This window comes from Balearica regulorum, chromosome 15 (genome assembly GCF_011004875.1).
Source record: "Balearica regulorum gibbericeps isolate bBalReg1 chromosome 15, bBalReg1.pri, whole genome shotgun sequence".
NCBI lineage: Eukaryota > Metazoa > Chordata > Aves > Gruiformes > Gruidae > Balearica > Balearica regulorum.
In genome coordinates, this window is record NC_046198.1 from 6,878,206 (window position 1) to 6,900,589 (window position 22,384).

The following is a 22,384-nucleotide window of genomic DNA, read 5'->3' on the forward strand; positions in this document are numbered from 1 at the left end:
AGCTGTATCCTGTTCAGTTGTTTTATACAACATACCTTGCTATCTCAGAAATTACTGAACATGGAACAAATATGTACACTGTGCAGGAGCCAAGCTTTTGACTTCATTCTTGCATAAAGTCTTTAGACAAAAGAGAAGGAGAGAAATGTATGACCCAGTGTAGATATACAGAAGGATATATATGCTCAGGAATATAACAAGGACTGCACTGATTTTTAAATCCAATCCCTGTACAAATGTGCACCCAAGGCTATGATCTACTGCGAGCTTATGCAGAGCTTGCTAAGCGCAGTGATAAGCCCTAAGCCAGCAATGAGGTGGTGTGTGTTTGCTGATATGGGACCAATCGTCCATCCCACTTCATTAAAATGTCTGGCATAGGCCTGACTGAAGTGTCTCAGTAGGGAATGCGGGGAACTGTGTTGTGTAATTCTGGAAATTTGCTCACATGGAAATTTTCTGAATGCTGTGTCGCAAACATTTGAGCTTCATTTTCTTGCAGATTTTTAATTTGATCTAATGTAGACAGACATGTTCTCATTATTCATTAAGAATCTAGATCTATTTTTCCCATAGCTGTCTAGCTGAAGAAGGGATGTGGCCACCTGCCTTAATTGATACAGAAAATGTGAATCTGTGTTTTAAACATTAACTACAAATAGATAAGGATAAATTGAAAGTTTGACGTACCAACCATACCTGAAATTCCTTGATCTAATATATAAGCTGTTTACATTATCCATTATTCAATTGTGACTTATACTGGTTTGGTTTTCTGCAGCTTATACAATAATAACATTTGTGATTTTGGAGCAGAAAATCTTGCAAAAGTTCTTCCTGCGATGGCATCTTTAAGAGTGCTAGAGTGAGTATGAAATCTTTTGAGATGACCCAGAAAAGCTTACTTGCCTGGATACTGAAAATTCAAATCTTCCCTGCTTGGGGTAGAGGAGACAGAATTTGAGGACGGAAATTTCACAGGCAAAATATGCTTATGCAGAGTCCAGATAGTCAGTGGTTAGAAAGGACTAAGGAGCACCTCACCATTAAAAAAAAAAAATAAAAAAAAAAATCAGTTTTAAGATGGGAGAATAGGGTCATGGGGAGTTGGAGAAAGACCATGGGTACATAGAATAAGGAATCCCTCAGATGAAGTAACTTAATGAAGTTCCACTTTGACCTTTTGAGTATTTTATTATAGGTTTTTTGAATCAAGGATCTATTTGGGGTTTTTTTTCTTTTCCTTTCTTCCTCCATCTGCAGATAAGCCTGTATAGCATTTTTGATTCTGAATGAAATGTTTGATTACACCGCTACATGATGTGCTCTGGATTAACAAAGGTGTTTTTTCCTCAGTGTTCAGTATAACAAAATAACTGGTGTTGGAGCCCAGCAGCTGACTAACAGTCTACGAAAATGTCCCCATATAAAGAACTTGGTGTAAGTCTCTTGATATGGTGTTTCCTTTACCTTCATTCTGTAAATTGGGTTAGAATCCATGCTAAGGCTGTGTTTTGTATTTGTCAGATTTAGAAGAGGCACAATAAAAAGACATCACCAAACTACAAAGGCAGTCACAGAAATGTTAAAAATGTTATCTCTGGTTTCAGCTGCATTAATTCCCAATCGTCCCAGGCAAGCAAGCTTGTCCTCCTTTAACCACAGTTTACATTGAGCCTCCCTTTGTTAATCTTCTACCCTCCCAGAGTACCTGACCTACACTATGCTGCAAGACTTGTATTTGAAGGATAAACAATGAGCAGCCATCATTAAAGGCTAAATAGACTGAAGCTCCCAGTATGCATTCAGGGGGAGAGAGTTTGATAGAAAGTTTATGAATAGTTATGGAGACAGGACTGTAGTGTGTCCTATAACCACAGCCAGTCAGGTTATGGGTGAGTGAACTGCTTTCTTCTAAATGACAATGCATTTTCACTTGTTCCATAGCTTAAATACTTTTATAGAATGATATTCAAAAGGGAAAGGCAACTTTAAAAAAAAAACAAAACAAAACACAAACATACCAAACACACCAAAATAACTGTGAAGTAAATTACACTTCTTGAAATCTTAAAATTTGCCCTTACAGGATGTGGAATCCCACCATTCCCTATGGAGTTCTCGAGCATCTTCAGCAGCTGGACTCTAGGATCAGTGTATAGATTCAGATAATCCCATAAAGGTAACGTAAAACCTGGCTCCCGGAGACAACAAGATTTTTTTCTGTAGCCACTGTTGCTTCTGGTCTCGCTGGCAGCATCAGCATCAATGTTACTTAGCATATGTGGCTAAGTAAAGAGACGCTGCGCTAGAGTGGCACAGATCAGTATCGCATCAGGCCCCCGTTCCCCTCACTCACCTTGCATCCCCCAGCTCCCTGGCACCAGCACGAGCAGACTGCAAGAGCTGCATCAGTAAGAATGGACTTCTGCCAGGAGTCCAGTTCAGCCCAGTTCAGTGACTGGTAGCTGGCCTGCTCACCTTCCCTTTTCTGTCGTGGAAAACTAAATAGCTCTGTGTGCTTCTCATGTTTCATAGATGAGTTCTGTAGTCCTTAGAGATTGTTTTGTATTGACTTTTAGTAAGCCCTTTCACTTTTCCTTGGTTTAATACAAATGCTCAAGTGCTGCTTGTCTCACTATGAAGCGGTGCCTATACTGTACTTGGAGCAAACCATTGGTTCCTGCATTCCTTGTTCTCAGTCTCTTTTCTGTGGTTTGGCCACTAGCAGCCACTTTTAATTCATTGATTCTGCCCGCACAGTTTCAAGGATCCTTGAAATAATGGCATCGTTAGCAATTTGCTCACAGTTTGCTGATGATCACCAGGATCGGACTTCCTTGGCGCTCCTGCACTGAAGGAGCTCCAGCAGGCATGGGAAGTTCAGGTTTTGTGTAGGATTTCTGCTCCCAGTTTTCTGCCATGTGCTTCCTCTTGCTCTTAAAAGAAATTATGCAGGATGCATCACTGAAATGATCCCAGTGAAGAATGAGAAGCCAGTCAAGCCAGACACCAGATGCCTTCCAGCTTTCTTTCAGACGGCAAAAACCACATTGCAGAGTGATGTCCAGCTGCTTGAGCTGTGTTTGAATGGCCCTGGCAACGGCTGCACTTGTCGATGGCTCCCTAAACCATGCAGCAAGCCAAGCTTTTGCATGACTCTTGCTCTCAGTGCACTAATCAGTGGATGTAGACGTGGCTATATATATAGCACTGATCAGGCTACAGGTTGTGGAAGGCTTGGGTGCCAAACCAGCTTCACATTCTAGCTTTATTACAGCAGCAGTGAAAAATTGTAGTGATCCTTGATAGCCTACAGTACAACTCTTTGTCTTGTGGAATAACCATACCTACTTGGGAAAGAAGACTCTAGGGATATGAACGCTGCCAGGAAACTTCACAAAAGCAAAGCTTTTTCTACCCTCTGGTATCTGTCATTCAAGGGGACCATGAGGTAAGAGTCTATGAACATGTAGGTCAGCTCCCAAATGACCTCGGTTTTCCCCTCGACACAGAGCAATGGCAGTCAGTGGTAGAGAGCTCTGCTCTGTGAAAGTCAGTGATTCTAGGACACTGGTCAGCTTTCACACCAAGCAAAAGATGTGTTTAATGGAGCTCTGTGTAAACAACCCCTTGCATCTCCCTCTACTGCTGTTCTCTCATGTTTGCACCACATGTCTTTGGCACTGGTTACCACATTAGTATAGTATCTCAGCATGTGAGGAAACATTCTTCTTCATTAGCACTGAGGATAAGTAGCAACAGGAAGTCTGGATCCTGTCTCCCAAACTTGAAACATCCAGCATCTACCAGTCATTGTTGTCTGTTGTCAGAGCACATCAAGTCTATGGTTTTGGTGATGGTGATTAAGCTGATGGGCATACTTCTAAGATTCTGTTTTCATCATTTCACAGGTAACATAAAGAAGAGGGGAAGGTGTCCTCTGTGTTTTCCTGTCTTCTTGCTGCTTTATGAATCAGTGGCTGATTTCCATGACAGTGGCAAAATGAAAGAACCACACATTTAAGCTTCTGAGTGATGCTTGAAGTGGGTGAATGATGGAGTTCAAATTTTTTAAAGGTCATTTAAAATGCTATTCAAACACCTGGTTGTGTGTCTACTGAAGTGATGAAGACTTAAGCAACATCAAGTTTCAAAGATGAAAAGAGCATCTGGATATTGTGATGCCCATTAAAGGTGGTCAAGAATCACCAGGATATTGACAGTATCAAATTCCATCATTGATTCATCACAGAGTAGACTGCAAGCTGCTGGACCTACAACATCTGAAGTAGTGACAGATCAAATCTAATTGTTTCATGGTGCCAGTAGTAACTGCGATCAAACTCACTTTGATGATTTTGGACTTCCAAAAGTCAATGTTACAGATTTCACCTGTCTCTCTGGACTGATTTGAAGCATTAAGGTCAGGAGCATAAGTAAGAATGATGAGTCTTAGAAAACAGTCTGATATTGTAAGATTGTCCACAAGAATCTAGTAGTGGCTCTTTTCTTGATGCTAATCACCAATGCTGTCTTAAAGGCTAGAAAAATATTTTCTATCACTCTGGTTACAGAATCCTTCAAAAAGATTGGGGGGCGGGGGACGGGGAAGAAAGAAGTAAAGAGAAGAAAGGAATTAAACTGGAACACTATTAAGAATTTTTCTGACATTATTGCAGAAATCTAAATGCATACAAATAGCTTCCGTTTATTGCACAAAAGTCCTCAAAGTGCAAATCTTCAAAGGTTTTTACTCTGTCTCAAATGAGAACTTTAAATTCATATACCTGAATTGGGATTTAGTTTCTGACTTGCAGGTGGCAGCATAAATGTATAAGCATCAATTCTATATTTGACAGAGAAATCACTACTGTGCGTGGTTTATGTGGCCTTCTTTTACAGAGTTCTGAATAACTAGGCAATGACAGACAATAACGTATTTCAAAGCATTATCATGCGTCTGTGCTGCTGGTCTCAGTGATATGTGGGCCAAATACTGGTCCTGCTGATTGCGATAGCAAACCAATTGTCTCTTTTTTTCTTTTATTTTTATTCAGATCTGTGAAAGTGGAGAGAACTTAGAATTGCACAGAGACAATTGTCAGGATTAGCATTCTGGCTCCCTGTCCAGATACTCTCTGGAGACAGAACAGAAAGGGACAGAAAAAGCTAGGAATATTCAATATGCCACAAGTCAGGAAGGAAGGTTTCTGCTTCTGCTCTCTAGCCAGAGTTACGGAAAAAATCTCATTTACACTCCCTTCTTTCAGCTGCTTGAATGGGAGGTAGTTTGAGCCAAATCCTGTGTGACGTTCCCATCAGCCTGCGGCACTACAGCCATGCAGATCTGTGCGAAGGCCTTGTCTTGGCTTCCCTTAACTAAGCTTTGGATGACAAATGCCCTTTTAGGGATATATTCTGCTACTACACTTCACTGTGACGAAATCTGAAAATGCTAAATATTACACAGGCAGCTGAATGTTACACGACTCTGTCGGGACTGATAAAATCACATTGCATATACTGCTGTTCTCTTTCTATGAGTTAGTGGGATGTATGTTTATAATGTACAGATTGTAAATTGTGATACAGTTTTTTGGTTGTCTTTATACATCTTTTTATAAGTATTAATAAAAGTGGGTATTCCTTTTTACAGTAGCTTGTAGTACCTGTTGAAAATTGTTTTTTCTCTTGGAAACACTGTGAAACCACTGCTGCTTCTGAACATAATGACATGCTCAGGGCTTTGTATTGTAGCTTAGCGGAAAGCTCTGTGTGCGAGGGAGACAGCTTGGTTCTGCTGGCACTTACCAGTTCAGTGGTCTGGAAATGGAGAAATAATTCTTTCTTAACAGGCAATGGGATCTTGCAATGCCAACTGACAGACTGCAAGTCCACTATTAGAAGATATAAAAGTGCTGACTAAAGCTGTCTAATAACAACAAAAAAGTTCTCATCCTTTCAGACTTTCTGCAGTTAAAAGTTCTACAATTAATCAAGGTGCAAAGTTTGGATATTCTTGTGGCACAAAGCTCATCCAAAATGCTTTTGTCAAATGAGTGCCTTGTGTATAGAGGACTGAATTTACTGGCTACCCTAAAAAAAGCTGTTCCGATCAAATCTGTGTTCAAAAGATGCTTTAGGATGAGACAAATGCTACTCTCTTTGTGCCCATGCTCTTTTTTCTTGTCAAAGAGGCCTTGTTAAAAATGCTAAAGCTTGTAGTATGATGGTAGACAGGTCCTGTAATCTGAGTACTCTCCCCATCCTTTACATGTATGAAGCTGAGCTGTTCTGAGAAATCAGAAATCTTGATCTGAGATTCAGAATCTCCACAGTGAATTACTTTGTGGAATTTGTATTGCTTGATCTGTGCATCGTGTGGCATAAACCCACTGCAGGGAACTGCTTACAAACTAGCAGATACTGCAGTAAGTACCTATAAAGACAAACCGAATCATGTTCTTAAAATTACATCTATGTGACCCTCAAAATTTAGTGTTAAGCTGTCTCTGTGAACAGTATGACTTTCTAATTATATAGGCAACAAGAATGCAAGAATGCAAAAATTCAGCCTTTCTTGTGTTAGTACCAAATGGGCATGTGAACACAAGCTTAGCAAGTTTTTAAACTTGCCTGTTCTTTATATAGGTGCCTAAATGGGGATTTAGTTCCTTAAATGTATCTTTACATGTTAGAATATTGTGCCCTAAGTGACTTCATCCCTGAATTGCAGGTCAAGGATTGTATGGAACAAAGCACTTATCAGTGTCTTAAGGCCCCAAACTGTATCTGATGGAACCTATCTAGGAGAAAAGGTATTTAGTTCAATGACAGTGCTTCACCTCTTGCAGGAGCAGCTGAAAATTGCATTTGGGGCACAGAATTTTGAGGACTGGGAGCTAATTTCTACTGCACTAGAAGTTAAAAATGCCATTTGAGTGCAACACACTGTAAGAGTATCAGGAAAAAAGAGTTTGATACACAAGTTTCTTTGTCATTATTTCAAGGGGGATCTAAACCATCACCCTCTTGTTCCCTCATACTGGCTGTCAAGAGACTCATGACACCATCTGTCTGGATCCAAAAGCCCAGGCTGGGTGCAGATGGTAGACACTGCAGAGGACAGACATAATGCACAGAGTGAGTTCAGGAGGAATGTTTTCAATTCTGCTTTATCTGAAATGTTCTTGATGCATCAACTTGGTTTAATAACTGCACAGTTATGAAAATTAGACTTTTCTAAAAAATATAAGACAAAACTGGTACAATACCTGCCCTCAATAACATGTAGGTTTTCCCCCTGCCACAGTGCACAGTTCCTGGTGTTTCAATACAGATCTGATTTTTTAAGTAGTTGCTCATGAGAAGGATTTCCCACATGCTGGCCATCTCAACAATCTGGAACTACTTGCAGGTACTGCTAGAAAAACTGGAATTTCCTGGAAAGCATATTTGAATTATTTTCTGTTCAAATTGAGAAAGAACTCCAACACAGAACTGCTTAACTTTTTCATGGAAAAGGTCAGTTTTTATTGTATTGCTTTCACATCTGTACATACGAACATGAGCTTAAACAATCTGCAAAGTATTCTGCATTAGATAATGAATCCACCTGACATATAAAATTCACTCTCTGATCTATTTCAAAACTCACGATTTAAATAAAATATCTTTCTAGCACAGTTCTTGCCATAATACTGCCCTGAACAGAACCTTCTTGCAGTTACTCCTGCATATTTTCCCCTGAGAGAGCACTGTCTTTGAACTACTGGCTGGTAGAGTTTTCAGTGTGTGATTGTAAAACTTGCTTAAGCAGTATGTAGTGTGTCCATTTGGGTGACATGGTATTTATTCAGAAGTTTATCAAATCTGAGTAACATCTTGATTTTCTGTTATAATAGACTTATATTATTTGTTCATACAGTCCATCCCAGAATTACCTATGGAAGCCCAGTATGGTGCATGAATCACTGCAGTTAGTGGACACTCAAGAGGCAATGACCATGGAGAAAAGTCACAACTGACAAGGTCTGATGACAGCTCTTCTTCTTGTCCCCTTGTCCTTCTTTTTCATCTCTACGTTTCAGAGTATAGTTTCTTTCCATGACTTGATCCATTAACCTGGTCATAATCCATGTCAGGCGTTTAATCAATCTGTTTAAAAGAAAACATTCAAATACAGAGTAACCCTCTATACCTAAAATGAACAGAGAAGTCACTCTGTATGTTAGATATAGCACCATGCCATTGGCTTAAAAAAAAAAAAAATTAAAAAAAATCTGTGACTATGGCTTATAATTCTGTGAGAAGTAAAGGCCTAAACAACCTTTCAGAGAAATCAATGTAACAGTTTCTGTTAATGTCAGAGCACACTAATCCTCAGTGCAATTTTGAGAGGCGTGAAGATATTAGTGTGAGAGGTGTATGAGAATAAGCTGTCAATCACATCAATTAGTAAGGGCTGCTGTTAAGAGAGTATGGCCAGCTGTAGCATACAGCTACAGAGTAGTGGGATTGCCCAGTTTATGTTAGGTTTGATATCATTAGACCTACCTATTAAAACTGATTTTTTTTAACTGGCTACATTTTCTTAACCAGATACTGTTCGTTAGTGTTGTTATTTTTTGTATAATTGTGTTAATTATGTATTGTCTACATTTGATGTTGCCTCTGATTTTGGTCACTTTTTCTTCTTTAGAGTCACTTCCTTCAAAGTATTTTGGATCCACTGGTAAGTAGTTACAGAGTTAAATATCATGTTGGGGTAACTTCTTGGTCTTACTGACAAGAATAAATTACTGTTACATTGCTTTATCCCAGTTTATCTAATTTGCCTTGACTGGGTCAAAGTATCCAACAGCTATTAAGAGGTGATTTTTTACTATCATTAGAGGTAAACACAAGGCCTGAGAAGCCGCCTTTAGAACCAGAGCTGTGGATTGTGAAGGTGCTGGGCACTAATGACTGCATCCATTTTGTCTTGTGATCTTACAGATGACATTAATATAGTGTAGAATGGTGCAGCTCTGAGAAAGGATGATTGCTGGGGATGAACCTGTGTTGAAGAAGAGTTGAGGTAGGCAGATCAAGAGCAGGTCCACTGGCTGCCTGCAGCTCAGGAGATCATATGTGCTGTGTGGAGCAAGCCTGGACACACAGCTCTTCCCTCCGTCCCCTTTGTAGGTGTTACAGGCCTCCTGCGCAGCGTGGAAAGGCAGGAGACCCCACACAGTAAAGGTGCTAATCCTGTTGTATAACGGGGAGGGAGTTTGTGATACAAAGCCATACCAGACTGCTAAGAGATCTGCTTTAAGCGTGGAGCTCTGTGAAAGGCTCTCACTGGGCTGCATAGCAAACCACAACCTCTCTCCTGTTCTTTGTTTTCTGTGCTTGGAGCAGAGGCTCAGCAGACCGTATGTCAAGCTGTCTGGCACCTGAGGCAGGAGTGCTGCCACCATTTCAGGTGCAGAAGACATAACAGAACTTATGAGGAGTCTGAATGAAGAATGAAATGTGATGGTCACACATTCTGCATGAGCATGGACAGACTGAGGAATACAGTATTGAGAACAATGGTGTTACAGGAAGCTGAAAGAAAGCAAGTTGACACAGTATTTGGGAAAGGTTTTTCTATGGACTGAAAGCAGATTAAAAGATTGGAAGCAAAGAATAAGGCTTGGTAGGAAAGAAGTCAGTAGCAGGTTATACCAGGGACCAGTTTTTATTCATCACCACTAGTGGCCCAGAGAAAAGAGTGAACAGAGAAATCTTCGACTGCAGAAAATGAGCTCTTTCAGGTATTCAGATGCTGTACTGACAGCAAGGAACTCCAGAAGGATTTCACAACACTGAATGGGCAAAAGGTGGTGCGTTTGGAAAACATTTGCTCAAGGGCTGGGCAGCAATGTGCCCTCTAACATCCCTCATTCTACCATTGTGGATTCTGGAAAGTATGAAGAGACCAGACTGCAGATTTTGGTCAGGGTCACGTGCTCTCCCAGAGAGCATGCCCTGCCCCTTTCAGAACACAGGGCTGGGTGAGTCTACATCAGAAACAAAAAGCACTTTTGTGTCCAGTGAGGTATTTCTGTCAAACATCTATCGACTACAGTACCCTGCTAACAGTAACTGTATGCTCAAAGTCCTGTTTCTTAAACTAAGAGCAAGAAAAGGGGAAACAGCAGCTCTAACAGGTTACTTGTTTGATGTTTATCTGATCACTTTCCAAGCTGAACTAAAAACTCTGGTCAGACAGAGATTGTTAGTATTCGGCACTGTAGATCAAATTCTAGGCTGGCTTAAAAATAGCACAGCAAAATGTACTGGGCCTCCAAAGCAAAGCATAAAGCTATCTAATGGAAGTTTCAAATATTGCTGTAGGGCTGCTAGTCCAAGACTGTAATTTGTAGTGGCAGATATTAAATGGGGCATGAATGATACAATTGATCAGGATATTCAATCTTGCCTTTCCATTCAGCTGATCAAAAGTCTGTCCTTCAAATTTCATATGAACCTAATTTTTAACAGAAAATTTCAAAAATTTCAAAACATAATGAAAAATTAAAAGGTAGCAATTATCTCAGAACTGTAGTCTTCCAAGAACCTAAAAGATACTTGTAAGCATTTAACAGCACGGCTATTATAGCGTAACTCTAGCATTAGAAGAAGAAACTCAATCATGATATTTTTGTTAATTCTGTGAAGTTATTGTTCCTCACAGTTCAGGCTGGACCAAAGGAAACAGAGTGACTCTGTTTCACATCCTGACATTGTCTGCATTCTGTTTCCTGACTTTCTCCAAGAGTATGTTTCGGATCTCGTGGCCTATTTGGGCTCTACTGTCTCAGCAAGCCTCGGGTCTTTTTTCTGGCCCTTCAAAGAGTCTATAGCCTTCAGTTTATTAACTGGACTACAGTTTTACCCAGCAATAGATCATTCAGTGCATGTCATCATTTTCCATTATACCATTATTTTCCATATATGGCTGCTATTAGTCTTTACCTTTTCTATCACATATAGTAGAAACATGTCTGTGTCCTCAGAGAGCATAATTCAAACTATTCAGCTTTTTTTTCCCCAAGTTTGTGGCCAAAGTACTAAAAGTCAACTGAGAAAAGAAAGACAGTTTGAAAGTTTCCCTGAAGCAACTGAACGATTTAGTCATTTTTGTGTACTATTTATTTTTTGGGACAGTTGTACTCCATATAAACTAGAATCATTATGAGAGGACAAAGAGTTGGACTGGCCAAATATACAAACTAAATGTCTCTAAACAAAATATTTTTTTATTCTTCTCTAGGATTGCTAGTTGCTAGCTGAACTACAGTGTCACTCTGCCCCTTCTCCAGAGGAAACAAACATGAAGAATTAAATTGGATTAATTTCTTAATTTCTTTGACACCTTAAACCTGATAATTGGCTATTGCCACCTATTGAAGCAAGTTGATTAAGGGTTTTTTTGTAGGGAAGAACCAGAGAAATTAATTATTTAAAAAAAAAATATATTCTTTAAAATCACTTGTGGCTGGGACTTTTAACACATGAAATACTTAGGCCTGAACTATTTGTATCATAAATTGAATGTCTCTTAATTTTATATGCCTCATTTTAATTCATGTTATTAACAGCAGCTTTTGGAAAACTTTTTTTAAAATCTGCATCCTTTCTTTGCATTATATAAATGCATGCATTTGGTAGAAAATCACTTAGGACTGTCTATGGCTGTAGTTAATGAGTCTGAATGGACAGTTTATCAGTTAACAACAATTTTGTCTTCCATCTAGGATAGAATTCCTGTTAAGAAGAGTCAGAGTACCAAAGTCTCCTTAAAGCAGAGCTATTATGTGAGTTCGAGCACTCAACTTCTATTAATTTTAATAACATCTAATAGTTCAAAACACAGTTCTAAAAATCACAGCTACTGCTATTAATCTTGTTGTTACTATAACTCATACAAAACAGCTGACTGATCTGTATCATGGAGTCAACAAGCCACCTTTTTTTTTTTACATGGAGACTTCTATAAATAAGGGAAGAGCATAGTGAAAAATACAAAGGTGAAAGAAGTAATGTATCACTGTGCTCATTATTTTTAAGATTCAAAGTCTGAAAAGGAAGAAGTCAGGAGGTGGATTTTGAGGCATTTATGTGTATCTTAACGCCGCCAGTGAAAACATTCTTCCGATCTGTTCCTTTACATGGTATGGTTTTAGAGAGATGGAACGGAGGCACAAGCGAGTTAAACTCATAGAAGGCATCAGTGGCAGACACAGGAAGGAGTCCAGCACGCTCATTTCCCTCTCCACTGGGCCATGCTGTCTCTCATAGTCACTGAGCCTGCATTTCTAATTGGCACTATATTGATGAGCTAGTGAGTAAAGCTCTTTCTTTGATTCAGGATTTAGATGCTGGCATACAGCAGAAGTGCTGAGCCACAAGTTTTTTGAGTGCTGGATTCTGCTCACTGAAGACTTTCATTACAATTCACCTTGATGAAAAAATATAGGTAATGCTTGTACTGTAAGATTAAATAAGTTCAGTATTTCCTATTCAGTTTTCATTATTGATTACCTTTGCTCATTTTCTTTCTGATTAGAGAACTTTGTGATGAGTCACATCTGATTTTAATAAAGTACGAGGAGAACAGTCCTATCACCTTATTCCAGGGCACTTCGGATATAATAAAGAACCTAGCACACTCATGCTAAAACAGCAGATGATATGAGCAAGCTCAATTCTGCTCAGTTTACACAGATGGATTTCTCCATTTGAATAGGATAGGAAGCTTCTCTGAGCTGCTCAGTTGTCTACCTTCAACCTCAGCCACCAATTATGCTCAGAAACCTGGACACAATTTTGCTCCTACTGAGTTTATTCAAGTGAGGGTTTTGCTGCAAGAGAGAACAGAGCTTTTCTGATCCACATGCTCTTTTATTTTTACATCTAAATTAGCCTTTCCACATTTTGCAGAATGGCCTCTTGGGATTTCCCCCCTTTGTTTCCCTGTCACGCATGCCACACACCTCCTGGGTGCAAGGCATCGCTTTCTAAATGCAAGGAGCACACTGCAAGGTTTCACTTGAGGCTAATCATAGCTTTTTAGTTGTTCTCAGTAATCACTGGTGAGTCACATGAACACTCCTCTTATATTTAATGCAAAGAGTAATGCCTATGTATTTTTCATCTCTGCTGGTAAAACTGAGAGCCATTCTTCCTGCAGTGTCTCCTCAGCACTTCTGGGTCTAAGCGATCAGGGCAGGTGGGCAGCCTTCCTAGGCCTATGAAGAGTATGGGTTAACGTACAGAACTTGAGTCACTGCAGGCTAGGCACCAAAGGGATTTAAATCTTCCCCTTCGGTCCCTTACTTCTGCTCCCAAAGCAGAAACCATAGCTCCAAATTAGGGCCCTCTTCTCCCTGCCTTGCTAGGGAATTGGTGAGGAGCAGTGGCAGAGAATGGTGAAGAAACTTGTAACCAGGGTATTAACACAAATTCCTTTTCATGGTGACATGCTGAGTCTTTGCCTGGTAGCTAAATAATTATGCAATTTGTGGCCTGGTTGCTGTGTATATAAATATAATTAAATATATAAATAGATGAAGCACAGTAATAGTATATTTTTTGCTCTCTAATAATCAATCTAACTTTCGAGATTTGTGATATGATTCTCAGTGGAAACCACCACCTAACATGAAACATTCCAAATTACAGGATCAAGGCAGGAGCTGGTTCCTGTGCAGAGCTCCATTAGCTCAAGGTAGATATAGACTGATACTTACTTCTGAGCTTTGTGAAGGCCTCTGTATTTTGATTTCTACACATGGAGGTGACATGATTTCCTCATCAGAATATCAAATAGTTTGCAGAGCTGCTTATCCTATTAATATGAAGGAAAATTTTAAGAAGCCCATTTATCTACACTGAACAGAACTGTGCTCAGACCCTACGTTCTATCAAACTATGTGTGCATGTAGTAGGAAAAATCCACTGAGGAAAATTATGTCTGTTGTTCTCCTTTGGTCTTCCGGAAACCTAGATGCAACTCATCATGACAAATCCTAGTCAGCAAAAAAGTGATTAAAAAAATATTTTTAATCCCTGTATTAGATGGTGTTGGAGTAATAAGGTTTGGGGAAAGGTGTTTTGGGGGATAAAATAGCTAGGGCTTTTTGCACCAAAGATTTTGCATAAATTTCCATTAGTTTTTATGAATTTCTTTCCTGGTATTCAGACCATGTGTGTTATTTACCCAGCTGAAAAGGGAGAGGAAGAGACAGCCACAAAAGCAGCCAATAGTGTTTTGTGGGGAGTTTAGTTCCGCTGCAGACCTTCTATTCTAGCAGAAGTGATTCTAATCCAGCTGCTTGGGATGGACCACCAAATGTTGGCATAGGCACTTTCATTTGCAGTAACTATATGCAGTGGGATTTCTTCAGTAGCAACAAAGATTTGTGCCCAGGCCCCCCTACTCGTTATGCTCCCACGTCCCTTTGACCAAGCTTTGTTCCTCTGTGTTTGTGCAATGTTACTCCAACACTAAAAATTTCCATTTTTTCCTTCTAAACTATTGACCAAAATCAGCTACTATGGCTTTATATGGAACCTGAACAGAAATATTTAGGACACAGTTTTAACCTGTATGAAGGATTGCACTACAGGAAAGATTGATTTACTAATTTTTAAATTAGAAGACTGATGAAAATAGCTTGATGTAAAATGGTATTTGTGTAGTATGTTCACCAAGGTTATGTTTGTAATCTTACATCAGAATTTCCTATTTCCATAATTTCAAATGGAAAATAAAAAGGTATCCTGAACTGGTTTTCAAATTTACAGACAATATTTTGCTAAAAAGTCTACTGGCAGATTTGCTAACACATTTTAATGTGTGAATGTTTTCATTAACATATATTTGGCACAGAAAGTCCTAGCTAGAAATAGTGATTTTCTTCCCAACTGCGTTTCAGTGTTTTAAAATGCGAAATCCTTACAACATTACCAGAGTTTTAGTATCACTCAAGACTATGACAAATTGATCAAGCCTCGTGGTACGATTAACATGAGAAGAATGGTGAGATGGGTATGTTTCTTATTATCCAAGATAGAGTCTTTAAAGGTCATCTGATTAAAATGCATTTCTGGCTCTGAATTTTAAGAAATATTAGCCTGGATGTTCACTTCGATTCAGAGCTGCTTTCAAGACCGGATTAGCATTGTTGACCAACTGTAAACATAACACCCAGCATAACAGCTGCAGCGGCTCAGAACTGTGAAAATTAGTCCTTAGGGAAAGACATTCTCCTCGCCTCGCAGCAGAGGACATCGAGCAGAGCCCCCACCGGCCCCTGGGCTCTGCGTGGCAGCGGCGGGCGGGAGGAAGCGCCGGGGTAGCGCTCACCGCCCCGCAGGCAGCCCGACCCCGGCCCTCTGCCCGCAGAGCTCGCCCCCGCTGGAAGCTGCGGCGGTGCGCGTCCGCCGGCACAGTGCCCGCTCCCGGCCTCTGCCCGCCCCCGCTGTCCCGGCGAAGGCCGTTCGCAGCCCTGCCGCCGCCCCCGCGGGATGGCGTGCCGGGCGGCTGGCCGCGCCGGGGCACCGGGGCCCGCACGGGGAGAGCAGGCGGAGCGGCGCCGGGAGCGCCCCGCGGGCCGCCGCCAAGGACGAGCCCGACGAAATGACTTACTTCCCTTGCGAGACCTCTGCGTGTCCGCGGCCCTGCCCAGCGGCAGCGGGGCCCGGGCACCCCCCTTCGTCCCTGCACCGGGGGAGGGGGGGACATTTGGCAAGGAAGACGCTGCGCAGCAGGAGCCGAGACGGTCCCGGAGCTACGGCCGTGCCGGGACACACGGGCCGGGCGGCGTCACCCCGCAGTCCCTTCGGAGCGGCCCGGGGCGTCACTCCAAGTACCCATCAAAGACGTCCAGCTCGCTGTCCGTCTCGTAGAGCACGGAGCCAGGGTCGGAGAGCACCCCCAGATCCACCAGAGCCTGGTCCATATCCTCGGGCAGAAAGACGATGCCTACATTGAGAACGATGTACTCCATCAGGAAGGCATAGTACAGGATCAGCACGTTGACAAAGAACAAGCCCACGTAAAACATATAGGGCAGCACCAGCAGCGCATGGAAGGCCCAGGACTCCAGCGAATCCAGACGTGCCGAGACCGCGGCGGGCATGCAGCCGTGCGGGGCTGCGGCGGGATCCGGCGGCGAGGGCTGCGGGTGCCGCAGCGGGCACCGACCTCCCCGGCCGGCGCGGGGGGGGGGGGGGGCGGGCAGCGGGCGGGAGCGGAGCCCGCAGGACCGCACTCCGCAACCCCTCTGGCAGGAAAAGGCAGAACTCCAAAACCGGCGCCGGACCCTTGGAAAAGGCGAGCGCCGCAGGGGCGCGGAGGCGGCACAGCCGCAGAGCGGCCGGCTCGGTCCCTTCCTTCCCGGGAGGAAAAAGCGCCCCGGCAGGCGGGCGGCCACCGCGGGCTTCAGCGCCGCTACCGCAGCCCCGCCGTTGGCAGGAGGCTCCTCAGGAGCATTTCCAGCCCGGCTGCTGCAGTCCCGCCGCGGCTCCCCTCTTCCTCCCGCCCGCAAACTTTGCGGAAGGAGCCCGCAGGCGCGTTGTCGCGGTCGGCGAGGAACACCTGCCGCCGTCAGCTAGCCCGCAAGCCCCGGCCTCCGCGGCAGGACCCCTCCTGCCCGCCCCCTCGCCTCCCCGCCCCGCCGCATGCCGCGGCTGTTTACCCGCGCCGCGTCCCCTCGCAGCGCCGCCCGCCCCTGGCGCTGCTGGTTGGCCTGGAGCTGCAGTGACGGAAGCCGGCGCCTCCGCCGAGTTTACCGGTAGCCGGGTTCCGCTCCGCCTGCCCGGGGCCGGCAGTGTCGGGCTGCAGAGCACAGGAGGCGTCTTGTGGTGCCCGCTCCTCGCCTCCCTCCTCCTTACCTCCCCCGAGCACTTCAGCACGCCGCAGCAGCCCGGTGGGCAGGGTTTGCGTGTTTCTTTGCCCGGGAGGTTGTTTTCTGTTGCCGTTGTTGGACAAGGCCGTCTTGGAGCAGCCGTGCGGGCCCGGGCCCCTTCTGACTTCGGTGGAGGCATTTCTTTACTGGCCACGGTTTTACCTACATCAAAGTATAGTCAAAGGCATGACTTTAAACTTGGGGGGGGGTGTGTGTGTGACACTGGCTGACAAGCTCTTCAGCTTTTGCTTTCATTTAGTTTATCTGGTTAAAGCAAAAAATCTAAATCCAGATCAGGGCAGTCATTAACGGCCCTGCTCTCTTTGGTCTGCTTTAATTAGGTTAGGTTTTAAGCCAATTCAAAACTAAATGTACAATCTTTACTGGAAAAACTGTAGCAAGAGGACTGTCCATGGCTGTGTCTTGCAGCATCCTGTTCTCCTCTGGTCCTGACTGACCCCACCAGCGCGGCTTTGGTTTGAGTTATGAGAGGTGAACAAGGAACATCGGGGCCCAAATTTTATCTCAAATTAGAATGTAGTCAGGAGGTACACATTAAAAGGCTGCTTTTTGTTTAGAGTAACGATAGTATTTTATATTCTTCTAAGTTAGCAGTCCTCTCACAACCTGACAAGATCTCACTTATAACTGCTAAAGAGAGGGATGGAATCAATTAAATAAAAAATTGAGCTCCAGCTGTAGGCGTGGGCATCCATCCGCCCTGGAGGCCCACCGCTGCCCCTGTGCCCAGGAAGGGCCGGACAGGTGCTGCACAGTCTCGCCTTACTCCGAGAACAGCTGCCGAAGCACAGCCCTCAGAGGAGGGTGGCTTAGGGCACGCCTTTACGCTTCCTGTGGAAATCCTGACAGGAAAGGAGAAAACTCCGGGCTCCCCAGGACCTCTCCCGTTTCCTTGCAGGCGGGTGTCGGGCCGTGACGGTGCCGAGCCCCGGCGGGTCCCTCCCCAACACGGGGGTCCTGTGGGAGCGGGCGCCCACCGAACGCGCGAGGCCCTAGCCCGACCAGCTACGGCAGGAGTCAGGCGAGGCTCGCGCCCCGCCACGGTGCCTGCTGGGACTTGCAGTCCGCGCGGCGCTGCTGGGGCGGGGCGCGGGACAGCACTTCCCAGCGTGCCCCGCCCGCGCATGCGTCTTGGTGCTTGTGTGAGCCGGTGGCTGCCGCTGTTGGGATTCCTTCCCGATCTTCGCCCGCCCGGACGCTGCTCGCCCGCCTTTCCCCATGGCGCTATGAAGCCCTAGAGCCCTGTGGGTGTAGTAACCGTTCGCTGCCAGCATGTTCGGCCGCTCCCGCAGTTGGGTGGGCGGCGGGCACGGTAAGGCCGCCCGCAGCATCCACTCCTTGGACCACCTCAAGTAAGCGCGGAGTCGGCCGCGAGCTCGGGGGCGGCTGTGAGGGGAGCTGAGGGGCGGCTGTGAGGGGAGCTGAGGGGCGGCTGTGAGGGGAGCTGAGGGGCGGCTGTGAGGGGAGCTGAGGGGCGGCTGTGAGGGGAGCTGGGGGCTGTCGGGGCGAGCCGTGCTGCAGTCGGCTCTGCCGGCTGTGAGGGGACTCGGAGGGTACGAGCCGGCGCGGGGCGCGGTAGGCGGATGGGCTCCATCTGCGGAGCTGCTCGGGGCAGGGTTTTCCCTCAGAGAGGGCTGCGGAGCGGGGGCCGGGGCGGCTCGGAGGCGTCCCGGAGGAGAGGGGCTGAGGAGGGAGGCGGCTCGGCAGGCGACGCTCCCCAGTCGCTCCTCTCTCCTCATCTGTGCGTGTTGGCGCAGCTCTCCCGAGCCGAAGGTTCCCGGAGCAATTCACCAGCGGCGAAGGGGGCTCTCGGTGCGGTGTGTGTTGGTGTTTGTCTCACGGAAATCGGTCCCATTTCTACTTCTTCATCCGCACATGTCTTCAGGGGAGATGCAGTTCTGTGATGTCATGTCACACTCATGACTGCGATACGTATTAAATTTTTTTAATAATGTCACAGACTCATTCAGTGGAACAGAGTGTTAGAGGTGATAAATACAAGAAATATCACATTCCTCTTGAGGGAGAACTTTGTTTCCTGGTAATGGCTTAGACAGGGAAGCGAGGAGCCTGGTCCCAGCCTGTAAACAAAATAGACCTTTTGAGGGGTACGTGTGGGGATCATAGTAGTCAGCAGTGATTCATGGTGGTCAGGATGGTGGTTTTGCAGGTCCAGGGCATGTACCCTCATTAGAGTGCTCATCACCTGGCAGAAAAGTAAAGCCGTGGAGCTTGAGAATTGTAACGTTAGTGTCTGGAGTCTGATGTCCTTGCGTTACTGCTGACTGCAGAAGGTGGAGTACACTGGAGAGTTGGAAGGATGACAAGGGGTAAAACAACTTAAAATTCTCTGTTTCGTTTTAAGGGTTCTGCTATTGTGAGAAAAATGAGATTCACTGTTATAGCTTCTCTTTCTACTGAACAAAAAAAAAGGAGGTCGTCATGAGGGGAAGCATTTTGTAAATGAAATCACTGAATACAAAGCTCACTGAAATCTACTAGCCACTTATTTCTCAATGTTTAGTCAAATTGCAAGGAGGACATGAATGGAGTTTGACAGTAATGAGCAGGATGCGCTTATACAAGATTTGGATCTTGCAATTACTTTGTCAAGATAATTTATGGATTCTGGTCCTTGTCTCTAAACTGGAAAAATGTTCAAAACCAGCAAGACTAATTGAAGCACATGACTCTACCAAAGACAGGGAAATCAAGTCCATAAATACAAAACTGATGAAGCAGTAGCACTGCAGAAAGTAATTTTGAAAGCATGGAGGTCGAACTAGTAAGTCAACATGATCTGGCACTGCAGGAAAAAGGGGAAAAGTCATGCTTGGATATAAACATAGGAATGTTCTATTTTACATACAAGGGATAGTTGTTGGGTACTATTCAGCTCTAGAAGAGCTTTAGATCTATCTGGTTTTTATATTATGCTTGAAGATAGAGCAAGAATGCTGATGCATGATGAAATGTGAAGAAATTTGCTTTAATTTTAGAAAAAATAGGCTGGTGAGAGGGAGATTTTGGGATGTTAGAATCTTTTAGGCAAGAAAAGTGATCATATGTTCTCTCGGGGCCAGAGAGGGTAGAAAAAGTGATACCCTATTTGGTTTGCAGCAGATGGGAATTAGGCTATAAATGTTATGGCTTGTGCTTGAGTTCTTATCTTAGAATTGAACTCTGTAGTTCTCTACTAAAATATTAGCTTTGGTTTGTTTGCTTCTTTTGCAAGTGATTTCTTTAATTATGAAATCTAAAATGGTAGTAAGTAAAAGACAGCCAAGACCTTTGATCTGTTTGGACTATGTATATTTTAAGTGTTTAGCTAGGCTGTATGAATTTCAGTTTCTAGCTAGATGTCAACAGCAAAGTTGGTAGTGGTAAAGTGAAATTTAGGGCTTTTCTGCGGTAGCACTTGAAGTGGATAAAGCAACAGAGGGAAAAAGGGCAAAGAACCATTGTTTCAGGGTCATGAAAGAAAGTCTTGATAAGCTCACCATCTTGTGAGCTGTCTGCATTCTCATCTTTTCAACTCATCAAAAACCCATGTCATGTTCCATGTGAACGAGTCGAGCAGAAGGCACCAACCTTGCTATTACTGGTTAGCTTAGCCTATAAAAGATATATTATGCTATGTTACAAGAGTGAAATTAACCTGGACTATACTTATGGGACTATTTTTATTTTTTAACATGTAGAGATTATTCTAAATTGTAAGCAATACACTTGTTTAGTAATACTGAGAGATTTAACAGCTTTTCGTCGGTAAATGTTGGATCTGTTACTTCCTTTCCCATCAGCTTTAATGCAGTTTGTTTCAGGCTTGCTTTTGAAATTTTGCTATTCAGGCTTTTCGCAAACACGCTATAGAATGGACTGGCTACAGGAAAATTGTGAGGCTGTCTGTATTAAGTGTTTTGATATGGTTTCTTGGTCTAGTGAAAACAGTTACAATTTAATCCAGTTTTCTAATACCTTGCTGAATTGCCATCTAGGGAGGCTATGAAACTACTGTGCACTGAGTGCTTCTGACTTTTTTTTTCAAGGAACTTGATATCTTTGTGCTCTTTGGTTAGTAATTGAGGGAAGGTCAATAACTTAGTAAAAGGAGAAAGCCTAAATATTCTGGAAACAGGAACAATGTTAATGATTGCTAATGAAAATGGTCTGAAATTACTTGTTTATCTTTACATGAGATTTTATCTGAAAAAAGGCCAGAATCCACTTCTCAAAGGTGGCATCCAACAGTTTAAAATGAGACCATTTTTCTCCCTTTAGGTAGTCCTCTGCTCTGTTTATTATATGCTTCCAATTCTAAAAGCAAATACATCACAGTTGTTATAGACAACAGTCTGTCTTGCTACACAAATTTTAAATTAATGCTTTCTCACGAGCTGCATGTTTTTTCTTTTGTGGCCTACCTTTGCACGTAAGCCAGGCATTCTTGTGTATGTCAGGGTTTCTTATAGTTCTCTTCAGGCACTGACCGTGATAGTCACTGTACTCTGCTTCTGCAGCTCTTCACCTTGGGAGCTGTGACCTGTGGTTAAAGTACCAAAAAAGTCTTTCATATTGTCCATTTGAAGATAGTCTAACCTTAGCAGGTGCATGGTCAGATCTCTTTGAGAGACTTTGCATTGTAATGGATGAAGAGGATTTATGTCATTTTTCCCAGTATTTAAATAGTGATATCTTAACCATTTCTGAAGAGTTCATCTGGTAATATCTCTGGTGTTCCTGCTAAAATTGAAAGGGTTTGGAACTTAAGCTTACTGTCTTTGTTTCTAGATGCAAATTTTTTTCCTACTTTTCTAAGAGGTATTTTACATAGCACTGTTGTTACCTTCAAGTATGTTTCCCATAGTTACTTCTACAATTGGTATTTTAATTGCATACTGATTGCACAAAAGGTTTTATACCATTAGAGTTGGGTGCTGAACATTTCTCATGACTTGGTCAGATGCAGTGTCCATAAACATGTATGGCTGAAGTCTTGTTTCATAGCTGATTCATTTCCTGAAGCACCGTCTATGCCATACGTCGAGTTTCCTCTATGGGAACAATATGTAATTACATAGTTACAGGCAGCATGAAGAAGAAGCAAGCGTGTTATGGTTAAGTCAGGGGTTTTTAAATTTGAGTGCTTGACTTCAAAAACTCTATTATATTTTAGTGTATTTTTGTAAGTAATAAGTAGGAAAGTCATTAATACATGCTTTCTGTATTCATGAGTTGTTAAGTTAACTCTTTGAATGTGGTATCTTACCAGAAAAATGTTCAGAATTTTGTTTGTCTTCAGTTTCTGGTAAAATCTCCCACTAATTTTGATGGTATCAGGTGCTTCGACATTTCCTGTATGGTGGGGTTTTGGTAGGTTTTTGTTTGTTTGAACCCAGTCTTCAGATGCAGAGAAA

The 22,384-nt window shown here is 43.4% G+C and overlaps 3 protein-coding genes and 1 long non-coding RNA gene across 21 annotated transcripts in view; 3 read left to right on the forward strand and 1 right to left on the reverse strand.

Moving 5' to 3' along the window:
* The window catches only part of CIITA (class II major histocompatibility complex transactivator), a 38,793-nt gene extending 29,971 nt beyond the window's left edge, over nt 1-8,822 (forward strand). For 2 of the 8 annotated variants that reach the window (XM_075767716.1, XM_075767718.1), the window contains exons 16-19: nt 782-865; nt 1,357-1,440; nt 2,090-2,182; nt 3,915-5,661. In XM_075767716.1, the coding sequence (XP_075623831.1) occupies nt 782-865; nt 1,357-1,440; nt 2,090-2,162 (241 nt within the window). In that variant the 3' untranslated portion in view covers nt 2,163-2,182; nt 3,915-5,661. Of the gene's footprint in view, nt 1-781; nt 866-1,356; nt 1,441-2,089; nt 5,662-7,013; nt 7,147-7,930; nt 8,032-8,704 lie in introns of those variants that run through there. The other 6 variants (XM_075767719.1, XM_075767717.1, XR_012837894.1 and 3 more) reach the window with 5 other exon arrangements.
* Nucleotides 7,513-16,648, reverse strand: DEXI (Dexi homolog). Its single transcript, XM_075767729.1, has 2 exons — nt 15,686-16,648; nt 7,513-8,160 (listed from the first exon to the last, which is right to left on the reverse strand). The coding sequence occupies exon 1, from the start codon at nt 16,176-16,178 to the stop codon at nt 15,897-15,899; it is 282 nt and encodes a 93-aa protein (XP_075623844.1). The 5' UTR covers nt 16,179-16,648; the 3' UTR covers nt 7,513-8,160; nt 15,686-15,896.
* Nucleotides 9,005-13,827, forward strand: LOC142604003 (uncharacterized). Its single transcript, XR_012837898.1, has 5 exons — nt 9,005-9,082; nt 9,190-9,243; nt 11,790-11,849; nt 12,404-12,511; nt 13,717-13,827. It is a non-coding gene; the product is annotated as an uncharacterized LOC142604003 (long non-coding RNA).
* Nucleotides 16,649-18,071: 1,423 nt separating the features above from the next.
* The window catches only part of CLEC16A (C-type lectin domain containing 16A), a 96,992-nt gene continuing 92,679 nt past the window's right edge, over nt 18,072-22,384 (forward strand). For 8 of the 11 annotated variants that reach the window (XR_012837901.1, XR_012837902.1, XR_012837904.1 and 5 more), the window contains exon 1: nt 18,073-18,319. Coding sequence is in view for 6 of the 11 variants with exons in the window: in XM_075767761.1 (XP_075623876.1) it covers nt 18,240-18,319 (80 nt within the window). In the remaining 5 variants the exon portion in view is untranslated. Of the gene's footprint in view, nt 18,320-22,384 lie in introns of all 11 variants that reach the window. The other 3 variants (XM_075767763.1, XM_075767758.1, XM_075767759.1) reach the window with 1 other exon arrangement.